The sequence below is a fragment of the Corvus hawaiiensis genome, chromosome 3 (genome assembly GCF_020740725.1).
Source record: "Corvus hawaiiensis isolate bCorHaw1 chromosome 3, bCorHaw1.pri.cur, whole genome shotgun sequence".
Lineage (NCBI taxonomy): Eukaryota > Metazoa > Chordata > Aves > Passeriformes > Corvidae > Corvus > Corvus hawaiiensis.
In genome coordinates this window covers 71819900-71845748 of record NC_063215.1, presented here as the reverse complement: position 1 = coordinate 71845748, position 25849 = coordinate 71819900, and the positions used below count along the sequence as shown (strand labels likewise).

The 25849-nt window shown below is 34.1% G+C and overlaps 1 protein-coding gene across 2 annotated transcripts in view; it reads left to right on the top strand.

Moving 5' to 3' along the window:
- Positions 1-25849, top strand: part of RYR2 (ryanodine receptor 2) — a 393600-nt gene that overhangs the window by 327757 nt on the left and 39994 nt on the right. For both annotated transcript variants that reach the window (XM_048299766.1, XM_048299765.1), the window contains 12 exons: positions 1019-1054; positions 2565-2677; positions 3291-3387; positions 7601-7704; positions 8255-8306; positions 8441-8494; positions 10112-10135; positions 16130-16229; positions 17120-17199; positions 19172-19248; positions 20567-20640; positions 22439-22456. In XM_048299766.1, the coding sequence (XP_048155723.1) occupies positions 1019-1054; positions 2565-2677; positions 3291-3387; positions 7601-7704; positions 8255-8306; positions 8441-8494; positions 10112-10135; positions 16130-16229; positions 17120-17199; positions 19172-19248; positions 20567-20640; positions 22439-22456 (829 nt within the window). The remainder of the gene's footprint in view (positions 1-1018; positions 1055-2564; positions 2678-3290; positions 3388-7600; positions 7705-8254; positions 8307-8440; positions 8495-10111; positions 10136-16129; positions 16230-17119; positions 17200-19171; positions 19249-20566; positions 20641-22438; positions 22457-25849) is intronic.

Below are 25849 nucleotides of genomic sequence, written 5' to 3'. Positions count from 1 at the left end.
GGTTGCATAACCTAGACTACAAATTGTTTTCATATAGAATTTACTTTTTTTTTTTTTCCCTTTTCAAAGAACATTTGAAAATTCAAGGTTCTCTTGCATTCTCATTAGATTAGTTGGTTTCAGTCAGAAAGTTTTCAGATCCGATGTCAGGAAGCTTCCACACTGTGATGAGGTCACTGGTTCAGTCAATAGGAACCTGAGAGATATGCACTCTGCATATACACTCTGCAGACGGTGTGTTGATGTGAATATCTGTGTCCCGTCTGTTGTATCACACAACTCTTCTTTATATAGTTGACCAGCCTTGATATGGACTTGCTGCAAGTTCAACAGCCTTATACAGCTTGGTAGAAGAGAATGAGGAGGAGTCACTAAATTTTACCTGTTGCTGAATATGTGTGGAGAAAGCAAAACGTGATAGAATATGGAAGCAAATCCTTGTCAATCATGGTTTGCCTATGAGAGAGAGCGAGACAGGAGAATGGGTGCTGATTAGGAGGATATAGGGTTGCTGTGAGGAAAGAAGGCTAGAGAAAAGCTAGAAACATAGGGGAGAAAAAGGTTTTCTCTTTTACCCTAGTTTTATCCAAGTTGACAGCAGTAATACAGAACAGGATGGATTCTCATTGTAATACCAGATCAACATTTAAGATCAGTACTTCTGGTCAGACTTAGTCAAGTAAATGCTTTGCTTGTTGTCAAGTAAATGCTTTCTGCTTTTTTTATGACTACCTTGCACCTATTTCTTTAAAGATTTAGCCCCACAGCTTTACTTATCTTCTGTAGGAGCTTTTGTTACTGAAATGGGAAATATGGTGTCTTTCAAATGAGTGAATATATGAGCACTGCATCTGTTTTTGTGATAGTCTTGAGTAATCCTTTGCTCTCTGTATACAAATACTCTGTTCTCCATATATACATACTCTGAATGCTTTCTGTATTGCACTTGCAACAATCAGTTCATTCTTTGTGTTTTCTTTCCAGGCAGAGCTAACTTCTTTGTTTTTATTGTTTTCAGAAATCCGCTTGCGTAGGCCGAGGCTATTTCTTTTGGGAAAGTATAGAGGGATTTATAATTGTTTGTGAAGATATTACTAATTACCTAACTTTCACATTTGGATTTGAATGACTTTTAAATTACTAGTGCTGGCTTTTTTTTTTGTGACTGTAAACATGTTTGCTGTGAACACTTTTTTATACTTTCTCTTAAAAAATACTTTTCATTTGTATTTTATCTTTTAGAAAGAACTTGTTTAAGATTGTTACCATTTAATCTTACAAGTATAATTACATATTTCACTGAATAGCAGTGTTTTTGTTCATTTAATTAAATGTTCATTTTTTAACTATTAACATTTTTTGTATTTCACTAAACTGGATAACCAAATTTGGGTTGAATATTGGCTCTACATAAACATCAGAGTTGTCACTACATATTTTACATATAATGCTTGATTTTGTTTCAAGGGAGAATTACTAAGTCTTTCAGGGTAGAAATACTAACTTCCACTGCCTTCTTTGATGCTGTTGGAACACAGGGGAGTGTAGTTGTTTGTAGAAGAAACAAACCCTCCATAAAAAAACCAAACAGCACCCCCCCAAAAGTCATCCCCCTCTTAACTCTGCAACAGTTGTGTAGGTTAAATCGAATTATATAATCTTTATGGAAGATGTGTGAAATAAATCACAGAAACTCTGAATAGGCTGTGGGAAAGGAGTGATCTGTAGCACAGCCTGCAATCATAGTTCCCAGTTATCCAGTCAGGCTATATACAGAAGTATGCAAGTGCTCTTCAGCACCACAGTAGTCATTTTCTTCAGATGGAAACAAGGATGAAAGGTAGAAGAACAAACTCTAAAAGTGTAAAAGATGAAGATGGAGCACACCCAATTTCATGTCATGCTACTGTAGAGCCAGGATGCAGAAAGAGAATATATCTTAAGATGAAGCTGTAGTTTTATGAAATGTAGCTAAAGTGTTTTGATGTATTTTATGTACATTCTGTCTGTGCTAATTCATGGAAAAGATTTAGTCTTAAGTCTTTGTACTTGTCACTTTTTCTTAAAGTTAATTCTTTTCCATTGTAGCTCATTATGGTACATATTACAAATAAAAGATTAATTGTATCCATGAATATTTCTTTAAAAATATTGTCTGACGCAATGTAAAGCTGTACAATTTACCTGTACATGTGTAAAGAGTTACATATAAAAGATAGAATGAATGAAGATTCTTCACATTAAAAGTTAAGGTGTTCTGAGAGATGGCCTTATTTGCAATAGTATTCTATCTAAAAGATAGAAAAAATTGAATGAAGTGAAAAAGAAGAATATCTGTATCATACCAGGAAAGGGAGATTCTTGCTTTAAGTTTATTTTCTAAATTCTGATTCTATGATTTGGCTGAATGCTTGAACTCTGTCTGGAACATTTTTTCTGATCTATTCCTCTTCTGTTCCTTTTCTACTTAATTTATCTGTTAACTAACATTTTCACTAATACTACTATTTCCAGGCACTAGGGACATTGCATCATTATTTTTCCATGTGTATTTTGTGTAACAGGTGGAGCATCCACAGCGTTCCAAAAAAGCAGTGTGGCATAAGCTGCTGTCTAAACAGAGGAAAAGAGCAGTAGTGGCCTGCTTTAGAATGGCACCATTGTATAATCTGCCAAGGTGAGAGCTATATTGTTCTGTCTTTCACAAATGCACTAATATTCATACGGAGCTATTTGGCAAGATCAAAGGAAAAAAAATAGTAAACCAGTTTGTATGCTGCTTTTTTTTATTAGGTTTAATTGCTTTTTTCTATATTCTGAAAAAAATAACAAAAAAATATAATTTTCAATTTCTGATTTCAAGTCTAATCCTGAACATTAAAAAATGCAATTATTTGAGCACAATCCAAATTTATCTATTGCTATTATGTTAATATTTAAATTAAAATAATATGACAATATTTTTTATTAAAAAATAAAACAGCAGTGTGGCAATGTATTTTATTTAATTATGATTTTTAAATTTCTTTAAAGTTTTATTTATTATCTGTTCCTAAATAATTATTACTATGTTTTAGTATCAGTTTTACATGTTAGTGGAACACAGTTTTAAATAGAACATTTTAATGTAATTTTTTTTTTTAAATGGGTGCATTTGACCATAGAAATTTTGTTTCCCTTTTAAATTATTCTTGTAATGACTGGACAGTTCTTCAAGCTAAATGAAATTCATATTGACTAAATCTTGTTTTTAAAAGTTTACAGCTTTTGTTTTAAATGTTCCTTTTTAGACACCGAGCCGTCAATCTCTTTCTTCAAGGCTATGATAAATCTTGGATTGAAACAGAGGAACACTATTTTGAAGACAAACTGATAGAAGACTTAGCAGTATGTCTGGGTGAAAGGGTCATAAGAATGTATTATGGATTAACATTTATATTGTATAGTAATAATTATAAATCTGTGAAGTACCTAAGATATCGCCTAAGCTATCTCTTCCCAAAGGGATGAGCTATAACCAAGTCACTCTGATAGCTTTTGAAAAATTACAAATGATGGAGATTCCAAAATCCCCTCAGGCAGTTTGCTTCAGGGCTTCAATAATCTTTTATAAAGCTTTTTTTCTAAATTACATATCAATTGCTATCATTCCCCTATTTCTTATCTTCTGCCCTGTGGAGAACTGGAACAGCCTATTCCCTCCTGTTTTGCAGCTAACCTTTGTATATTTGAGGACTACATAATCCACATTAAAGCTGTTTAAGTCAAAAGGTTAGAATATGAAACTAGAGGAATTCTAGTCTTAGATCAATCAGTTCCTTAGAAGCTGTCAGAGCCTGCTTCTTCTTCACAGAAGAATCTTCTTGTCAGGGATATGAGGATTTTTCCCAATGATGAAGTGTTAGAGCCATGTCTTTAGCCCTGTAAATACCTACGGTGGTTTTCAGTTGAGTCTGGGGTCCTCATCTCTTACAATTGTCTCTCTGAAAGGTAGTTTTTTCACAGGTTGGGCAAGAGCTAGTACTAGGGATTCATACTGGGAAGTCCAACAGAACACAGTCTGAGATCAGTCCTTTCATTGTAAGGAGAGCCTGCACTCTGCAATAGAGAGAGGAAGCTAACTGTAAAATTTCTATTAGAAAAGAAGTAATAATTTGCTTTTACTGCTTAAAGCTTGTGCTTAAAACCAGCTACCCAAGTTGTAAACAATTTTGAAAATTAGGATCAAAATAGTGAAAGGGAAATCAGCAGGAATGAACTCAACACAGACTATGGAAGTTCAGTTTTGCCTGCACACATGCAGAGTTAATTTCTTGTGGCATCCTTATAGTAGGATCAAGCATTGTGAAAAAACAAGAGACTTCTACAAATGTTTACTTTGTATACAGACTTTTAAACTGATATCCTTAAGTATCCCAACACAATGCAAGTAGTGCAGGTTCAATCTCAAAAATAATTATATTTCAGCAGCTGGGAGCATGAGTGTGCAGTGGAACAACACAATTCTTTGCATGTGTGCATGTATGTGCAGGTGTGTAGATGTAAAGAAATAACCCAGCATGGTAATTTGGCTACACTGACATGAAGGGTTATCTCCTTACCTCCTTGACAAACCTATGTACTTACTAAGTTTATTAATAACTCTTTGCCAACAGGTAGCTTGAGTGAAAAACTGTCTCAGAGAAGACAGAAGCAGACTGGCCTGGATTTTATATCATCCTTTATTAAAAAACTACAGGAATTTCCTTGTAGTTCCTCAAACCTACAGATATGTGTATTGCCATTGCTCTTTTAAGTAGAGATGTATTGCACCTTTCAATCAAACGAGCACACAAAACTCCATCTGTCTTTTAAATAAATTTCTATCACATTCTTGCTGCCATAGAGCATTCACTCTCAGAAGGGTGAGAGTTTGAGGTTCAGCTCTGTGGAGCTGATCCAGAATGCTTTGTGGACATCATGAAAGATGTAGTTGTGTTGTTGGTGAAGGCTCCTCTTAGACAAACTATACCCTGGTGTAGCAAGGAATTAAAAGTTTATTGAACTGTCAAGATGGAATCACAGCCCAGGCTATGGTGGCAGAACTCATCTGGAAGGGAAGAAAAGAGGTGCCTTGGGCTCTCTGATGTATTGAAGGATTGTCTGAAGTTTCTGGACTGTTCACATTCTAAGTAAGAAAATGGATCAATCCAGGACTCAGAAACTATGGGCAAGATTCCTGTCCTTTAACTCTCTGTAGTTAGTAAACTACAATCTTTTATGCTGTAGTGACTTCTTTCTCAATACTGAGAATCTTGGCCATTCTTTTCTGCTAAGTAAAAATAATTTAAAGGAACAAATCCAGTCAAAGCTACCTTCTTCCTGACTTTGCCAGATCCAGGCAATTTATAGACTTGTGGTAAGAGCTTTTTCTGGGATGTGGGAGTTGATAATTTCCATCACATAAAAGCAGAGAACTGAGCTGAAGCTTGCAGTTTTGTTCCATGAATCTTCTGTCCTCAAGTCTATTATACAAAAGTCATACTGCTTCTTCCACTTGTAAAATTAAAGGAAAAAAGTATACCCTTGTCCTTTTTTTGAGCAGCTTAATTGTGCTGATTCCTAATTGTGATTCAACAAATAAAGCCTCTGAGGGAACTAGATTTTTGATATTTGATGTTAACATCATTTTTATTAATCTTAAAAATGCTTCTGCTTAAATAAATAGGTTATATGAACACTTAAGCTTATTTGACATAACTGTTGATTTGTTTTATTGGTAGATGTTATTGGACATAACTTGTAAGAAAAATATGTTTCATAGAAATTTAGATTATATAAAATAATAATATAATTAGACTATATAAAATAATATTTTTTAAGTCTTCAAGATTTAGAAATGGCAGCTAAAACTTACCCAACCTATATGTTTTATCCTCTTCAGGTAAAGCCTTTTGTTTTACACCTACATAACTATAGGGCAAATGTCTCAAGACATTGAAAATTAAGCATACTTATTTCCCAAAAATTCAGAAAATCATTTGATTCTAGTGTTCATGCTGTGCTTAATAATGCACACTCATTGGTGAATTTGATCCTCCATTTAATTGCAATAAATCTATGTAAACTAGTAACATATTAACAGAACTTCTGCCCTTTTGTTTCATCAGTTTTTATAGCATAGGGAGATATTCTGGTTGATAACATTATGAAGTACAGAATACTGCCAGTTAATTAAAGAGAAAGGTCAGCATTCTAAATGAGATTGAAATAAAGAGCAGGGGAAGACATCCATCATTGTTCTGGTCTTGTTACTGATACTGTAAATCACATTATCACATACTGAAAAATGTGAAATGAACCTTGTATGGTGATCATAGAGTGGCATATGAAACAATAGTTGTGCATATATGTCAACTGAAGGGAATTCTCAGCTGCAACTGGTCATGTTTGGTACAGCTGAGTGGGAAAGGTGGACTTCACAGGCCCGTAAGAAAGAGTTGTACTCATAGACCATCTATAAGCATTCCCACAGGAATCTGTTTGGCATGCAAAATTTGTTTTCTTAGTAGACAACAATCCATTTTCCTTGAATCTCTGAAGTGGCCAAGCCATCCTTATTGCTTAACAGATAACATATGACAATATAATAATTTATTACTTGTGCTCTCTTATCAATGCATGGAATTCTTTTTATCTGTATTTTGGTGTATAGTGCTAGGTGAAAACAAGGAGGAAGAGTGGGCATATTTTATGCGACCAATTTTCTTTGAGCTACCAGAGTCTTCATAGAAAAAAGTGCCTGGATGAAGCAATTTTGTTAATAACTTGATAGATAAAACTTACTTTCTTAAATGTCTTTTGGCAAAACACAAGAAGTCGGAGGACAGATTTGTATAGGCTTTTTTCTGAGCACTGCTTTGGTAGTTGTCATTAAAGTATTTAGGACTACATTTTTCTTTCAAAGAAAACTAACTAGAGCTGTCTAAAACTGAAAGCAAAATAACACATGAGAAAAGAACCCTCTTTATGCATTTAGATATATTATTGAATCATATATAATATTTTTCGTACATTATTGATTTGTCATCTCCTAAAAGTCTACATCCTGCCAACATTACTGTTGTTGGTAGATAGAGCTCCTTGTGTCTAAAACTACTGCTGAGCTTCAGCTTTGGATTTCTTCTTCTTCAAAGTCTCTCATAATTTCTCAGTGAACATTTTACCTGGCATAGACTTGAAACAGGATTCTCATTTTTATCTGATGAAGCTGCTTAGCATAGTGAGCTACAAACAGTATAATAGTAAATGCAGGCATCTGTTTACCACTAGTTCTGGATAACCGACTAAAAGATTGAAGTTATTCTCAGAATCTAGGGGAGAGGGTTAATTTTTATGAGGAGAGGAAATCCAAAGCTTAGCAAGTCGTATCATCTTTGTAAGTCTTCATGGTCATAAACACAGTCAGAGTTTTTTCATACTTTGTTGGAAGTTGCGTCCTCCTGGCTGTCCAAATCAAAATTACATATGTTAATATTTAATGTTTAGTAAATTGCACAGAGTAAAACATTGTTCACTATAGATAATTAAATATACTTTAAAAATCTTTTTTTCCCTAAAGAAACCTGGGGAGGAACCACCAGAAGAAGATGAAAGCCTTAAAAGAGTTGATCCTTTACATCAACTTATTCTGTTATTCAGTCGAACAGCCTTGACTGAAAAATGGTAGGCATGGTGTGAGAGACTACAGAATGCATGCAGATTTTCAGAATACTCCTTTATTTGAAATCGTATATGTCTCTTTTCAAGTGAGATTACATAATCTAGGCCAAAACGTGTGTATGAACATATGGTGAGTTCGAGTTACACTCAAACCTCTTTAGCTTGTGGTATGTAAAGAGATTTTAACAGGACTTTTTCACAGTTATGGATGCTGTGTTCAGGACTTACTACTCCTCTGTCTTCTGTCTATGTTCCTTATTGACAGTTATATTCAGAATATGAAGTATATCCTAAGTATAATTGAAAAATTAACTATATTCACTTTATTGGAAGGTGTTTATGAATTTCTGAGTACTGTGTTTGTAGCTGGCTATACTTTTCCATTTGTATAAGTTAATCAAGTCTTAATTTTCCAAAAATACTTTTGTTATTATTTATGAGCATAGAAATTATTTAAAAATATTTGTAAGATGTTTAAAAATATCTTGGCACTTCAATTCTACTATAATGACTCTAATCTTCCTCATTTACCTCTCCTTTCTCTATTAACCAGCAAATTGGAAGAAGATTTCCTGTATATGGCTTATGCTGACATTATGGCAAAGGTAACTTGTTTGATATCTTATGCTTATTTTGTGTTTTAATTAAGTTAGTGATGAAGATCAAAAGAAATAATTTGTAAAGTGTTATCAGTAAATTGCGAGTTATCAGTAAATGTTTTCTTTCTACATGGTATCAGAGCTGCCATGATGAAGAAGATGATGATGGTGAAGAAGAAGTGAAGAGTTTTGAAGTAAGATTATACTTCTTTTTTTTTTTTCTTGTCATGTTAGACATTATTTCATAGCTTCCAGCTGACATTTATGTTTCTTGGTTCATGGCTTACTGCAGCTTATTATGCCAGTGAACTGCATGTCACAAGCTGGATATGGCAGATATGAGTCTCCAGATTAATACTAGTGAAACAAAAACATGCGCAGTATCACATAATATAAGATTATATAGAGAATAATTTAGTGGATCTTATATATTTATCTCATTGACTTTAACTTTTTAGTTAGATATTACAGACAATGACTTATTCTAAAAGTCTGATAACAACAGACTGTATCTTTTAAGTTATTCTGCCCTCCCTTTAGTTTGTATTTCTAAAATACTTAAATAATACTATTTTTTGCAGTAGTCATTTGCATTCAGTACCAGTAATTCATACAATGGTTTTATGTTCACATATATATTAGTGCTTCTTAATAAAATGTGAAGTTTTGTTCATCGGTACTGCTAAGATTTTTGTTTATGTTGAGAGCAGGAAATCTATATTTATTGTTGTTTAATGTTGAGTTTTTAGTGATCATCACTGTTTAAGGATATACATATGAGTTGATTACAGGTGTAAGAGATGAGTCCTTGTCATGTGCTTGCTCTGGGACCTGTCTCTCTTTTTCCATTAATAAAATGGAGTTTCCAAGAAATTTGTCTCTTCTGAGGGGCACTGAGGGAATTAGCTTGTTAATATTTTTAATATTTTAATGTCTTTTGACGTATTACAATTCTGACATTAAAAAGTGTCTCTTATGTCTTTCAACTCAATTAATACTTACATTTCATATCTCTACTAAAACACAGAAACATGAAATAAACACTTTTATTATTTCTTTAAAAAATTCTAAATATACTGATTGTTTTGCTGTAAAGCTATCTGTGCTGTTCTAAATGCTGAAGAGTGGTTTGGTAATTTTTACTTTTACTCCATTGTTTTATAAACATAGAATGTTCTCTATGTTTTCTATATGATGCTGCATGATATAGCACTGAATACTTAAGTACATATTCCCTATTTGACTGTATAAAGAAATCAGACTATCAATACTAAAGACTTTTCAATCACTTAAAAATTAAAAGTAATATACATAACATATAAAATTTTGTTTCTTGGTAAATATCTAAGTATGAACCCAAATTTCAGTGGGTTTTTCTGATTTTTTTTCTTTTCCTCTGGGAATGCAATATCTGACTTACTATTGACTAAACAAAGTATATTCATTCCTATAAGCTTCTATCAGCTAGCCCGTACGTGCTTGTTAGATATCAAAACCTTCTGCTTATAAATGTGAAAATTGATAAAAAGGAAGTCATTAAGGTGGATGAAGAAATTTATCAGTAAGGAATTTGTCAGTGCTCCTTACCTAAATTATAATGTTCAGCGTTCAATTTTTTGTTTTGAGAGAAGATCCTATTCATTTGTTTCTCTTTATTATTTTTCCTGTAGCTGTGAAACTTATGTTTAAATAATGTATTTATATGTTCAAAAGACAAGTTTGTGTATGTATTTGGTCAGTCACCTGCAGCAAAAAAATTTTGGACTTCTTTTTCTTATTACTATTTCGCTTCTTCCTTGCCCTTCCTTAAGGTGACAGGATCACAACGCAGCAAGGTAAAACAAAAAAAAATATGTGTGTATTTGTCTGGGTCTAATTTTGTGATTTTTCAGGCCCAACATCTTGGATAAGTTCAATTAAAGGGTCTTGAAATCGTTTTTAATATTTCAGTTCCAGCATGACATCTCTACCAAATCCTTTTTGTGCACAAGCTCTTTAAATATTGCAGGAATTATTTATGCAGAATACACCGTATAAATTTGTGATACTGTTTTGGGGAAAACAGTGTCATTTGGCTTGTCCATGTTGTTTTGCTGTTCATGCCTTTTGTGCATTAGTTACCTTCTTTATAACTTATCTGCTTATAACTTAATTTGAATTATTTAAACAACTTATTTGGCTATTAAGGGAAAGTGTTGAGCTTTTCTTCTGTATCTTAGCAGACAGACATTTCTGATATAGTAGTGGTAGACTTCTGTTTCCAATATCTGTCACAGAGAGAGCATCAATCACAGTTCACATCTGATTCAGATCCTTTGGAACTGACTGAGTCCTTAGCCTTCATCATTATAGTATTTGATAGAAATTCCTTAGCTACTCCTTACCTGAAATGATTCCTAGTTGTTCCATGTTTTCTATAAAAACATTGAGGCAATAGCTCTGAAATTTCAGGGTCAATTTTTTTATTGGCTCAATTTCTTACACAGCCTTTTGTGTCTCATCATGAAAGCCTCACCATTTGTTTCTAAAGGGTGTCCCATGACTATGCAGCAGAATACTTGCCTGCTTCATGCAGGTAGAAGTCTCAGTTTCCATTGTTGACTCAGGCCGCTTGCTGGTATTGCTGCAAGGTTGATATTCTGGGAGAAGGTGTGGTGGGTGGAGTAGCTAATTTTTGGTTCTGAGATGTTTAAATAAAGTTATTTGTGCTGTGGCTAATGACAGCTAGAGTAAATAAAGATGAATTGCTTGAGATTTGAAATGCACAGATTTAGCTAATGGTCAGGCTTCAGTCAGTAACTTCAAATTTAATTTCCTATGGGTAATATAGGGAAACAATTATAACCTTCATGCTCTCCATGGAAAAGAGCAGGATGATTTTGGTATTTTGTTTGCTAGCCTTCTGTCAACATTCAGATCACAAAAGAAAGAGGTTCCCATGCATCTGTGGGGAGAGAGGATGTATTTCAGGATCAGCTTTACTCTTACTCCTCCAAAAATTTGCACAGGTCTATTCCACCTTCATACAGTAAAGGCATTATCATGGAAGATGCATGTGCTCACAAAAAGTTATTTAAGAGGTATTGTAATTGCTACAAACAAAAAGTGCATATTTAAAAACCCCAAAGAAAATATATAAGCAATCTAATAATTTCTTCTTTTTTAATTCCAATAACTCAGCTATTGAAATATTGCATATCTATCACTCTGCTTACCTGGTTACCATACACTAAATCTTATATGCTCCATAGAAAATTTTCTGTCTTGTCAACTGTGACTGTTTTAAAAGGGACAAAAAAGCACAAGAAGAAATAACCCTTGCTTTCTTCATACATGACAGGAAACAGTTGTGCAGATGAGAAACTGTATATACCAGCTGCGTGTGTGCTTGTGTGTGCATTTGTGTGTTTCTTTCTGTCTGGTAATTAAACTTCAATGTTGAAGGCAGTTCTTTTATTCTATCCTGTGTGTGCATGTGAAAAGACTGACTTCAGTTTGTATGGGGATAAAAGTCTACTGCTCCTCTAGACTTTAAAAATATGTGGTGTTTGAAGTCTTGAATCTTTTCACAGTCAGAGCAACAGAGACATTTGGGCAAGCTGAGAATGTGATGAAAATACCGAGTGTATCTTATTGACAGTTTTTATGTCCATATCTCATGCAGTGTAGTACATGCACTTTTGTACAATTAATTTGTATTGGGTTAGTAGTGTGGACAATAGGGAGGTGACAATAACGTTCTCTGTATGTTGGTACGTTCCTGTAAGCACTTACCTGCTAGTATTTGCTTTGAGTTATAGGTATCTTTGCCCCTTGCCCTTTTGCCTCTAAGTTAACTTTCTGTCATATTGAATAGATGCTCAATTGACTCCCTGTAAAGTTGATGTCACTGTCCCCTTTGACTCTATCTGATAGGAAATTCTTTCAAATCAAACTGTTTCACTAGCTGAATGCAAATAATTTTCTGCATTTGAGTCACTGCTACATACTAATGTGCTCTAAATATGAGTAGGATGGGAACGCAAGGGAAGAGTCAAAATCTAGCTCTTATTTTTAAACTCTTTTTTATTAAATTGATTTAAATTGACTCCTCGCAGGAAGAAAAGAAATGGGAGAAAGGGAGCTTCCTATGTCAGTTCTTTTCATTCCTGTTGCTGAAAGGTAGCAACTTTGTTGACAGACTTCTGTATTCACCACCTTTTTGACAAAATGATACGTTGTGCTGTCACCTCTGACAAAAATTTTCAAGTTTCAGTACATAAAAATAATGCAACCTCCTGAGGTTCCAGACCATTTTGAAGACAGCTGCCTTTACCTCTTACTGTCACAAATCCTGAATAAACCACTGAATCCATATACCACATATTTATAATCAGTAACTACTTATTATACAAATTAAAATCAGACTCCATAATCAATTTATCAATTTTAAGAAAGTAAACATTCCAATCAGTATGTAAAAATATGTTTTTCATCAGTTTTTGTTACATGTGATGGATTGCGTGGAACCTAATATATGGTTTCACTCTCTACACTACAGAATTAATTATTTGTGCATAGAATTGTTTGGGTGGGAAAGGACCTTTAGAGGTTCTGTAATCCAAATGCCTTGAAACAAGCAGTGATGCTTCAGTGGTGAAGTCCAAAAGGAGTGAGTTAGGAAAAATTCAGTTTTATTTATAGAGCAGAAACCAACATATATTTAACTTAAAGGATTAAAATATATATAAAAGTATATATAAAAAAAGATATTATTATGCATGACTACTTGATATTTTAATTAAATAGATTATGCATGCCTGACATTGAAATGAACAGATGTTTTGCCATTGTAAGACCTGCCTAATAGGATTTGTTATCTGGACTAAACAGAAGTCTTGAAAAGTATAAAATATGAAGACAATTCAAAGGAGAAGCTTTCATCTTCTAATAGCTGAGTTGAAAGTAATTTCTCCTCTTTCCATCTTTTTGTTTATTCTCTTTAACTTAATTTTGTGATTTCATATTGGACAAAAAAAAGAGGAAAAAAAAGAAAAAAAGAATGTTCTGTAGAAGTAGGATCTTATGCCAGCAGTCTGTGTCTTGGAGCTTAGTGGTGGCAGCAAACAAACCTCTCCATATGTCTTAGCTCCAAGGGAGACTCCAAGAATCAGTTTCTGTATGAATTAGGAGAAAATTAAGAATTTTAGTGACACACTTGTCAGTTACAGCTTCTCTTTAGTTTTAACAAGTTTGTTGCCTACAAATTCAAACTAAAACTTGTGGTTTTGCTCAATGTATTTTGGCATATGATTGCTTATAATGATTTAAAAAAAAAAAGAAGAAGTCGAAAATATTTGGGTTTCTGCTTTCAAAGAGTGTAATTCTAAGGTTTCCTTGGTTTGGTAGGTTGCTGGAAAAAGTCTATAATATGAGAACACATGTATGTACATTTATAAGTGGTCAATGTTTTCCCCTTTGAATTGAAGGCATCCAAGATAAAATAGATTTGTTCTTCATTGAGGATTGGTTTTGTTTGGGGTGTGTTTCTTTTGGTTTTTTGTTTTTTTTAATCTGTTTAATTAGTTTAATTAGTGAAGTATTTTTGCTGTTATTGTGATGCTTTGGTGAATGACAGAAAAATCATTGGCTAATTATTATGGTAGTTTTCTTGACTTCAAATGACAAGCAAGTGGATAAAGTGCAAAAAGCTGAAACTGGTAGCACAGATAACAATGTAAACAGTAAGGGTATCTTAGAGAAATGGGGATAACTTTATTAACTTAGTATACTTAGTAGGCAATGGGTGGCCCACTTCATGTAAGTGCTGCCATCACATATATATTTAGATATATGCATTGACTTTGCATGGAGAAAGCAACAGTGAAAATGCATTGTCAAGCTGAAGAAGGAACCATGATCTTTGTGGGTTATCATCAAAGAATGGCTGCTTTCAAAAGAAATGCTTGTGGTGTTTTTTGTTGGTGGATTGCTTTGTTTAGTTGGTTTTGGTTTTCTTTTTTTGATCTGTTTTGTTACTAGTATCTTGATTTCCATTGCAAATGCCAGATCTCTCATTTTGAGCTGTTTGGCAATGCCTCTTCCTACTGTTCTTCTATAATGCCATTGCAAGAAGTTAGTCTGTAGATTATGCAGATACATCGTCACTGTAAGCATTCTTATAAATCTTTGATGTTCTTATCAAAAAATACTGTACAATGAAAGTAGTATAGCTGGTGTTAGGCTTGTGAATAATAAATTTTGCAGTGAAAGATGAAAGGGTGTTGGGTCTAAAACTAAAAGTATCTAGGAATAGGAAATAGTTTTTAAGAAAAAAATGCTGATCAATTTTCAATGGCTTCTGAAGCAAATGAAAATATTTTGTTGTAGCAGCTATACTGAACCTGTGATGTCATGGTTTTCTGGTGGTTTGTGCGTGTGGTGTGTGTGTGCGTGTGCGTGTATGTTTCTGTTTTGTTTTTGTTGAACTCCCAGGAAGAGGTTTAAACATGAAGGCAAAACTTTCAAACCGTAGCATGGCTAAATACAAAGCAACGCTGCCATTTTTTTTCCTTTTTGTGCCTCCATCTAGATCTGTCACATAATTTAAAGCAAAAAGAAAGATACAATTTAACCACAGGAGAGCTAATAGTGTGAAAAAAAAAAAACCCTGATGAATTTTGTTTCCGCAGCACGATATTATCAAAGATTTAAGAAACAAATTTGCCAGCCTCGGCGAGAACTCTCTGGTAACAGCATAAATGTCTGTGTTGGTTTGCTTTTGAGTTAAAGGTTTCTTTTTCATTCATTTAAACATATTTCTCTTTTTTACCTCTTCTTTTTTAATTTATTACTCATACCCTCTATTTAGCAAGCCTTCATTTTTTAAACCTCTTCCATCTTCCAATGTATTTTTTCCTTAACTTGGATGGAAAGTTTATGGCAGCAAAGCTGTCATTCTGGCTACTTCTGCTGCAGCTGTTCCTGCTTTTAGGTCATACATGTTTTGGGCGTTGTGTTTTTGGACATGATACTAACTGATTGTGTCATGTTCCTTTTGAGTAAGCTTTTTACCACGCCATCTGATGGACTTGCTGTCATAGGGCTCTATGCAACTTCCATTTTGCAACTTATACTGCTTAGTCATCCTCAATTCTCCAGCAAACTTCAATTAACCTGATGAAAGTTGAAACTCATCTGGAATTAACTGTGCCTTTATGTTTGCTCTTTATGCTCTTTATGTTTTCGATAGTAGTTTAAATTACAAAAAACAAACTTCACCATTGCTCAAGCAACGCCATGCAGTATTGTTTGTTGCCGCTAGAGAATACAAAATATAAAAGCACAGTGTATTCTATCAAATAATTCTGTTAGTAGGGTGGGCAATCTATATTGTAATGTAATGACATGTTTTGGAAAAAATTCTGAGATGCTTCTTTTACTCTGGTATTCAGCAACAACTTGCAACTCAAGAGCCACATACTGAGCAGTATGAAGTTATGGTCACGCTATAGAAGATTATTAAGAGTATGAACTGTTGCACAAAAACACAGCACAAAAGTGCAAGTTTGATACATGCAGTATATATATAATGAACATGGGCTTTGAACTAACCTAATGATTTACAATTGAGATGACTCTTTCCAGATAAACTGCTAAAAGCATATTAAAGAAAAATACCAAGTGGAGAATATTACTTGAGCCTGTTAATTATTTGTTCAATAGCATCGTATGTATTAAAATGGTCCATGATGTTGCCATAGAGCCCATATACTAAGAGAAAACCGAAAACCTTCGGAGGATTGATAGTAACTGTAGTCTCATCTTAAATGACTGGAATTTTTATTCAGGAAAAAGAAATGGAAAAGCAAAAACTTCTGTATCAACAAGCCAGACTGCATGATCGGGGTGCTGCGGAGATGGTTCTGCAGACAATCAGTGCAAGTAAAGGTAGGGCTTTGGTGTGTAGACTTAATTTTAAACCTTATTTCCAATGAACTTTGAAGTGATTGTATTTCTTATTGGGCAAAACATGCAGATGTTTGCCTCTAAGGTTTGCTTTAGAAAGGAACTCGAAATTTCTAAAATTATTGACAGCCAATCCAGGAAAGTAAAATGACTAATTTTATGAGACTATTGTTTCTTTTGTAGTTATAACTAATTTTTCTAGTGCTGGTTTAGAGGAGGTGTGAAGTACTTTTTAGCTATAGCAGCTCTGAATGACAAAATGGCCCTCAAATTCTGGAATGTGCACAGTTCTGAAGTAGGTGTAGACTTTAATCCTTTTTTAATTTCCCATTCTCCAACTATCTGCTTTATTGGTGTACTTTGATAAAACATTTCAGAAGCATAAATGAGGCTTTCTTCCCTTAGAAACCATCTTACTCTAAGGTTTTATGCTTTCATTTTTTTCTTTTGTGATTTGTTTCCACAATAGTGATGTTTTCAAAATTCCTGATTACAAATTTGGTTTACTAGAGTTAAATTCTTGGGTCACTGTAATTTTTAAAGAAACCAGAAAAAAAACATTTAGATTGTCATGCAAAGGGGACACAATGTTAAATTTGAAAGCTAGCTTACTATTGTGAGCCCAGCCTTATATCAACTGTTGGATGCTCCAGTGATTGAAACGTGATATATATTCATTGAACTCAGTTCTTCCTGCCTTATATCTTGCTTTTTCTGTGTATTGTGTATACATTACATTATGTCTGTAGGCACTCATGAAGAGATTAAGGAAAAATACGTTGGTTTTGCAAGTCATTGAATGGATAAATTAATTAATAAAACATTCTTAATTTAATATATGATCGAAAAATACATTTTAAAATATTTTTAAGGTGAGATGGGGCCAATGGTTGCAGCTACCCTAAAGCTAGGAATTGCCATCTTAAATGGAGGAAATTCTACTGTTCAACAGGTAAGGTACTAGTTTCTTTCCACGCATTCTAGTCAGTATAGATCATTATACCATGGTCATTATTACTGTAGTAGCGCATTACATAGTGTAACTGTTTGTCACACACTGTTTATCCTCTTAATCTTGTTCCTAGAATAAAATAGTATGAAAAGTACCTTATTTGGGGGTATTCCTTACTTGTTTACAAGGCAAAAAGAAATTTGTTTTGCACTTCAGGTATAAGGGGGAAATTTTATGTTGTATCATTTACTTCTATAGGAATTCTTTGGGAGGGAGGGCTTTCTTGGGAGATTGCCGTTGTCCTATAGCCAGTAGAGCAAAATTTCTGACCCTGGTCTTCACCAAAAATAATGATACACAACTTCAGAAGTCCTTAGCTTATGTGATGGAGAGTCTTGCTGATAAAAGCAGAGAACTCAAGCCTGAATGACTAATCTATCAGAAGATAATTTGGTGCCCAGTGGACAAGCCTAATATATTACAAGAATCCTGCACTGTTAAAGTGAAGAGACTGATACAGGGTACACTCAGTGTTCTGTACGAGTTGAAGATTCCTGAGTTGAGAAGGGTTTATACCTGCTGTTACTAAATTATTGTAGTACAGTTTAAAGAATACAGACAACTGAGAACAATTAAGATCCCAAGTAAAGTGCAGCTGAATGCAACCAAAATAATGTCCTTTTCAGGAGCTGTTGTTGCCAAGAATTGATGTGAAAGACTAAAAGTAGTGTAGCAATTATCTGCTTGAACCACTGCCAGTTCTTTGTGATGTCATGATATTAAATTAGGAAAATTATGAAATTTGTACATAGTAATATTATTTGAATTCTTAATCCTACAATCTATTTTAAAAAATCATTTGTTAAAGTCTTAAATCAAAATGCAGGAAACAGTTATCAGTATTGTTACATTGATAAAAAATGCTACTAGTCTAAATTACATACTTACAAAAACATCAGTAATACAGTTAGAACTCTTGTTTTTCAGTTGCCTCATTTCTGCCTGTTTTCTCTGGTGTTATGCTCAACTTTCCAATTCTCCTTTACGTCCTAAGATCAACTCTTATGTCTTCCTTGGGAAGAATGCTATGGGTGGGGGGAGAGCTGGAGTAGTGGTTTTGGAAAGTCATTATCATCATCTTCCTCTGGAGTTCTTTGCTTTGATTGGTATAATGTTGATTCTTGTTCTGTAATCTTGGGTCTACTTGGGTTTATGCTGCTGTTTTGCTAATGCTGTCTGCTTATGTGCTCTCCATTTTGGAAGTTACTTATTATCTACTTTTCCTATTACTTTTGCTATTTGCAAAAATAATTTTACTTCATTCAAAACGTGACTTCTTTAGTAGCTTTCCTACTAAGATTGAACTTTAGGATTGTGGTTTTTCTTCATAACTGAGTGCTCTTCATAACTGAGTGCTCATCCTATATCTTTGCTGAACAACGCATTGCATTCTAGAATAGAGTTCAGTCAATAAATTCTTGTTAATGCAATTTGTTTTCAGATAGTTATTACACATTCTAATAAAGCTAAAACAAATTTTAAAATATGCTCAAATTACTTCTAACAGGCTGTTGCAGCAAAAATAATTTAAAACAAACTGAGATTATGAAAAGCCCAATCTGGTGTTGAAACAGTAGTGTCAATATAAATTTTTAGCCTAGTAGTGGCAAGATAGTGTTTACATTAAACACTAAATTCTTCTGGCTGTGTTGACTTTAGTTACTATCTTTATTTTCCATGCTTTAGGAAGGCATATCCAAAATGGATGGTCTTTTCTATAAAGTACATGAGGATTAAATGTTCTTTTTTGGTTTTGATATCTGGATTTTTCTCTGCAAGACTCTTAAATATTAGCAATATTTCCAAACACCAGCATCACTAATAATATAGAATACACATAGTTTTAACTTACCTAGATTAATACATAATATGAATATTAATTCTCTGTGTAAATTATTTGTGTTTGCTGCAGAAAATGCTTGACTACCTCAAAGATAAAAAGGATGTGGGGTTCTTTCAGAGCCTTGCTGGTCTTATGCAGTCCTGTAGGTAAGAAAGTATTGACTTGAAAAATTTATTTTTTTGCATTTTTATTTTATTCCATGGGATTTATAGTTCTGGAAAGATCCTCTACGGAGTTCTTGCAAACAGCACTTGGAGATTGTGATGTGCTAGATTTGGGTTAAAGGACAGGGTGGTGCTCATGGTATGAAAACCTTTGTGATATGTATTTACCTTTGTAAGAAAGCTCTTTTCAAAAATGTTCATGGAATTTGTGTCTACCTGAGACATGGCAGAAAACAATTCCAAAGCCAGGAGCATTCCTCAGAGGCAAATCCTTAACTCTGGAGGTATCCAGTAATCCTGCAGAGATCAGGTTAATGATCAATGTTTAGTAATCATAAAGATTTTGGGAAAACCCAGCTTTGTTAGAATTATCCATAGGACTTCTTAGAAGTCAGAAAAAAGAATGGAATATTGTGCTTTAATAAGTTGAGGTGATACTATGACTTTTTTTTCCATTCATGCTTATTTATGATTTATACTGATTTCATATATAAATATGTTTAAATGTTTTATATGTAATTCCTAGAATAAACCATATCAATAAATAATGTTTTAATGAACATAAAACATAGGACTAAAAGAGGCTCCCTGGATCAGGTGATTGAGTCTTCTTGTTATGTCCAGGGTATCACATTATGTATTCTTTTTTCTTAGTGCTCTCTGTGGCCAAGTTTCATTTTGAAACCAGTGAGGTTTCTTGCCAGCAGAGGTGCTGCAATAGTTCTATATTCACCTGACTTTTATAACCATTTTTGCTTATGAACAAAAGTTATCCCTGTCCAGCTGACATGCAAAGCCCTGAAAGGCAGAACCTTGCAGGTTCACAAATGAAATATGTAAGGTATGTATTCCTTAAATCTGGTTAGTTTCCCCTTTTGGCAGCTTCAGTTTTTCAGAACGTGGAGGGAGAGAACCACTAAGTGGAGCTAATAACGACAGTTTCTTAATGGACCTTGCTGCTTGATATGAACTGGGATACAATACAAAAGCAGTCAATAAATTGGCTTCTTTATAGCACCTAAAAATAAGTATGTATACCATAAATGCATAAATTCCCCCTTTTTTTTGGTCAGTCATAAAGAGCTGAATTCTGTGGTCAGTTTCAGGGCAAAAGCAAGTTAGGGCTGTTGATCTGAGTTTTGTAATCTGGTAACAGACATATATCAAGCCACTGGGCTGTATCTTCTTAATACTAGTATGCAAACATAAATGAAATCACAAATCCTTTTTAACTTATACAAAATTAAATATTGCATATATTTAATTAATCACAGGACAAATGTAATTTTTCTCACTGCAGTGTTCTTGACCTAAATGCATTTGAACGTCAGAACAAAGCAGAAGGCCTTGGCATGGTGACTGAAGAGGGATCAGGTACTATTGATTTAACAGAAATTATCCATGACCTTTTTTCTTTTACATTTTGCAGAAGCAAACTGAATTTGAAAGAACCCAGGGGAGGTTTAGGTTAGGTATAAGGAACAGGTTCTTCATCCAGAGGGTGGTTGGGCACTGGAACAGGCTCCCCCAGGAAGTGGTCACAGCACCAGCCTGGCAGAGTTCAAGCAGTGTTTGGACAACACTCTCAGGTACATGGTGTGATTTTGGGGTGTCCTGTGTGGGGCCAGGATTTAGAATGTGAAGATCCTTGTGGGTCTCTTCCAACTCAGGATAGTCTATGATTCCATGAACCCTGAAAATATATATCTAGAGGCTGAAGCTAAAACAGGATTCCTAAATTGGCTTTTATTTAATTGGCATACCTAAATCCATCATTTTCAGTAAATCATTAGCATGTGTTGAGTTTCAGAATGGTCTCAGAGGACTCTTTCTCATCATTCTGAAGAAGTGAAGACATTACATGCAAAATTGAGAACATATTCTAGTTACAAACAGCAGTGTTTGTGCATGTAAAACATTTCAGAAGTCCCCAACCAGTTTCAGCATAAAATGAAATTAAAAAGTTCCCACCTGATTTCTTGAACTGAAAACCACACAATTTACTTAAGCCATAAGTTAAATATAAGAGGTTGAGGGAAATCTATCTGCTGTGTGGAAAAAAGTCTGGGAAAGCTTTTTCTTTGAAATAATTTTTTTCTGTTTGTCTCTGGGGAAACACTGCACAATTTTCACTCTACTTTTGACTTTGAATGAATTTGGCTTTCCACCCTTGGTGTTGTCAGTTCACTGTTAATTTCTTTCTTCTGTTTGACAGTAAGTTCTACTACTCCCTTACTGTGATTGTCTGGATACATTTAGTTCATTCTTACATACTTAATAGAGCTACCAAAGCACATTTTCTTCCCTTATCTTCAGAAATTTTTACAGTGCATTTTTATGTTTAAATCCTACAGTGACCTAACCTTTTAACATGTTTTTATCTTAAACACAAGGTAAAAAAGCTTGACTGTATAATCCCTATTGCATTTGAGGGATCATAATTCATACCAGCAACACTGCATATCTCATTGTCTGTTGTGCCTGTAGGTCTTTTATGCGGCCTATTTCTTTAATATTCAACTGCTTAAATAATAATTTTTCATTAACTATTACATTTATTTGAATGACTTCAAGGCCAGTCAAAAATTCTGCTTCTCCAAAAGTGCTTCCACAGTTTAAATTATAGATTAAATATTTCTAGACTTATATGAGTAAACAAAAAAGTAAACCCATGTGGATAAAATTTGGTTACAAGATTTTAAATTGAGCACTGCTGCAGCTATCTGACATGTAAATTTTGGCCATTACTCTCATGTTTTACTGAAGATTATTCCGCACTTTGTTTTGGTTTTTGGGACAACATTTCTGCTATTACATAACTAAACTTAGGCAAAATGTTGAATTTTGAAATAGACTCTCAAGATATTGGCTCGTTATTCTTTTGACCTCTGCCTCTGTTTCTAGAAATGATTGATTTTGCATGCAAATATAAACAAATCTTTAAATGCTGCATAATTGACTCTACTGATGTTGAGTATTTTTGTGCTTCCTCATTTGAGGGATATTTTTTTTCATTTTCTGTTTATTTGATGTTTCTCTTTCAGTACAGAACTAATTTTGGCAAAATCAATACTAACTATATTTTGTATTTGCTAAAACAAATTCTCACTTTTTTTTCTTTTTTTCCTGTTTCTTTTTCTTTGAACTAATTGTCCTGTCCTCCCTTCCTCAGTCATCACCCATGAGCGTGGTAATTATTAAAAACAACTGCCTATTCCTTATTTTCCCTGCTCTTAGCTTTGTGTCAGCACTGTACAGCTCCTGAATATTGCTAGATTATTTTTCCTCTAAGACTGCTAAACTAGTGTGATTTTTCTGCTATTATTAAAGTTTTTCATTCTAAAATTCTTGGTTTACATATCAAATCTCCCCAGTTTGGTCTGCCTCTATTTCTCAGGATTTGCTCAGTGACTGACACAGTAGATGTAAGAGCAACAAGCTTTTTTATACTTTTCTTTCCTGTTTTTTTAATTTGTTTTCTCTTTAGTGAGCCCAGCATTTGTGATGGATGAATGTTAAAAGGAAAAACAATAATATATACATACACAAAGCCTTGTGCTTTAGTCCTCCTGTAGCCTTTTTGTTGTGTATTGAATGTGGCTTTATTGCTGCATTGATTTGTGCAAGCACAGGAAATCAGTGGTGGATCCAGTGAGGATTTGAGGGTGGTTGGTAAGGAGAGGACTTGCCACTGGCTAGGTTTTTCTAATGCCGTCAGGAGTTGATACAAGAAAGAGGTGGTGCATTGCTAATTTAGAGGGATCAATACTGTGGTACAGGTGACTCTTCCTTATTCTGAAAGCTGCTTGATGTGTTATGGTTGTTACACCTCAAAGGTTCCTTACTTCGAGTAAAGGAAGGGCTTTGTAGGAGCAGTTGCCATTAGATGTTCATGTCACCATGTGAAAAGAGAATTCAAAATACAAAATGTGTATACCAGTCAGCAGAAACAATGAACTCAAACACAGCAGATGTCTTTTCATTAGCCAAATGTTGGGGAGGAGGATGATCTACTGTTTTATTTGTTTTCTCAGTGGAAATTTTCTATTCGGCAGCTTACCAGAATTCTGCACAGTGATTAGGATGGGGTTTTTTTGTTTGTTTTCTTTGTTACTGAGCAGTAGCAGTGTCAAGATACAGTAATCACTGTGTCAAAGATTTCTTGGCACAAAGGGATAATATTTGCTAACACCATCTTTTCTTACTTGTTAATATCCAGCTACTGAAAATTCCAGGCAATAGAAAAAGCAAATCCAACCAGAAAAGACTGTAATTTTCCTTTTCAAAGTTGCATTATTGTTGATAATATACTACCTTCAAGTAATATTTTTTTTGTATCATGAAGCACACCTTTTTCAATTATTTGAAAAGTAGTTTAAGTAAGAGCTGTACAAGTACTTGTATTAATACCTGATAGCATTATGAAAGCCAAGCCAGTGTGTCTGTGGGGAAACTCCTATAGTGAACAGTTTCCAAGTATCATAGATTTTATAGGATATTTGAGCTTTTATGTCCGCAATTCTGTGAATAACCATCTGTAAATACTACAAAGCAAGTACCAAAGATGAGAAAGATTTTCTCCCAGGTTGTTTTTGGTTTTGGTTTTTTTTTTTTGAAAAAGATGCTTAGTCTATGAGTAATTAATTACTCCTCAATTAAAGATAATTTTATTGATTCCCAGGGAAATGATGGGATGTAAAATGTGCATTTTAGCCTGTTTCTCATATCATCTGAATCGGCCGCAGAAGCACATTCATGACTAATTGTCATTGAGTTTGCAACCTATAAGCCTGAAACTATTATTCCCGAAGTCAAAGAAAAACTGTTGAAACTTACGGGAATAAAGTCAACTTTTCCTCATGTGCAGTGCTTGTTTCTGGTCCCATGTCAACCTTAGCAATAGATAGAAAGCCCTGTATTGAGTCAACATGGATGTGAAATTTATTGCTCTATTCCAATTGTTTCTTTGTGCTGTCCACATCGTAAGTGCCTTGTCCTGATATTCCTCTGACTGGTACTACCTTCCCTTTCCAAACCCTGGAACCCCCACTGGTAACAACATTGATGGTTCTTTAGCAAATGTGTTTCTTACTTGTTTTTGTGGCGTACTCAATGTTGTTTCTTCTGTATGTATTTTGTTTTGATTGTTCTGTTTCCTTTTCCAAAAAGGGGGGTTCAAAATCAAAGACATGTAGAAATACTTACTATTTTTCAATGGTTTTTCATTTAACACTCATACTCCTTTCCATTTCACTGTGAGTCACAAAAATCTTGAAAGTGCGATGTTTTTCTCCTTTGGAGAGACTTGTCTTACTTATACGAAGTACAAAATTTAAGATGTTAAGTTTACACTTAGATTATTTTACCCTTCTCCCTTTTTCAGGAAAGCTCTATTTTAATGTTCAATCTTTTAATATTGTATCATGGCTTTCTTTCATTTCTCTGTAAGTTCACAGCAGGCTTATTTTAATAAAATACAATTTTAGAATGAGACAGTAGCTCTTAAAGGACTTTTACTAATCTGAGTGAGAGTGGTACCCATGTGATATAATAACCAGCTGTACTGTGGGTTCATGTCAGGGCTATTTTCAGCCATTAATAATGTGGAATTAATAAATATGCTTTTGGCATTCACCAACCTAGTCACACTTAAAGTGGATGCTTAAATTCTGTGTGATCAGCTGTAGCCTGCATTGGAGAGGTGTTTTCCACCTTCATAAAACTGTATTTGAATCAGTGTTTGCATTTAAAAGGGAACTTGAATAACTTCAGAGAATTTCACTCAGTGAGGAAACAAGTGCATTTCTTACTTGAATTAGATTGTTGAGAAGTCGAAAGGCATGCAGCACTTGTAATCCAACCCAATACTGTATGGATCTTGCGATAAGAATAAATTCACTTGCTTTATCATGGGACAGATTTGCTCTTGCTTAACAGACGTCATAAAGGAGCCCTGTTCCCTTATGAAAGCTGAAAGTATTTTAATATTTCTATAATATGTGCTATCAAACCTGTGTTTCTGAGTAGCAATAGAAGTCAGATCTTTTCCACTGAGGATTTAAAAACTAAAATCAAAAAAGAGGGAGAGAATTATTGAAATTTGACACATGCACTTTCAGTGAAAAAAAGGCCATGTATTTAATTTTTCATTGAATTTTATTTTCGTTTCCTACACATGATACCTCTATTCTTGTATATCACAAACACAAACTGTCCATTTTGCAAAAGCTACAGGCTTAAAGCCTTTGTGTGTATAGCCATACCATTTACATACAGCATGAGCAATGGCAGCATTTTAACATCTAAGCAAATATTTGCCAGAATATATCTCATATCAACAGAAATGAAAGAATGTTTTTTCATAACAGCCTAAATCATACTATATGTAGTGTGTATGTTTGTAAGTACATTCCTCGCAAATCTTTGTGTGAACTGGCATGAATTTATGTGCACAGCAGCAAAGGTTGCTCTCCTGGATTTTATAGAAAGCAATGGATCTCTATTTCTGTTCTGTTGTTGCCAGTGAGGCACCACTTCCAGTCAGTAAGTACAATCTGAAAATTAAAATTCCTGTCAATACCAA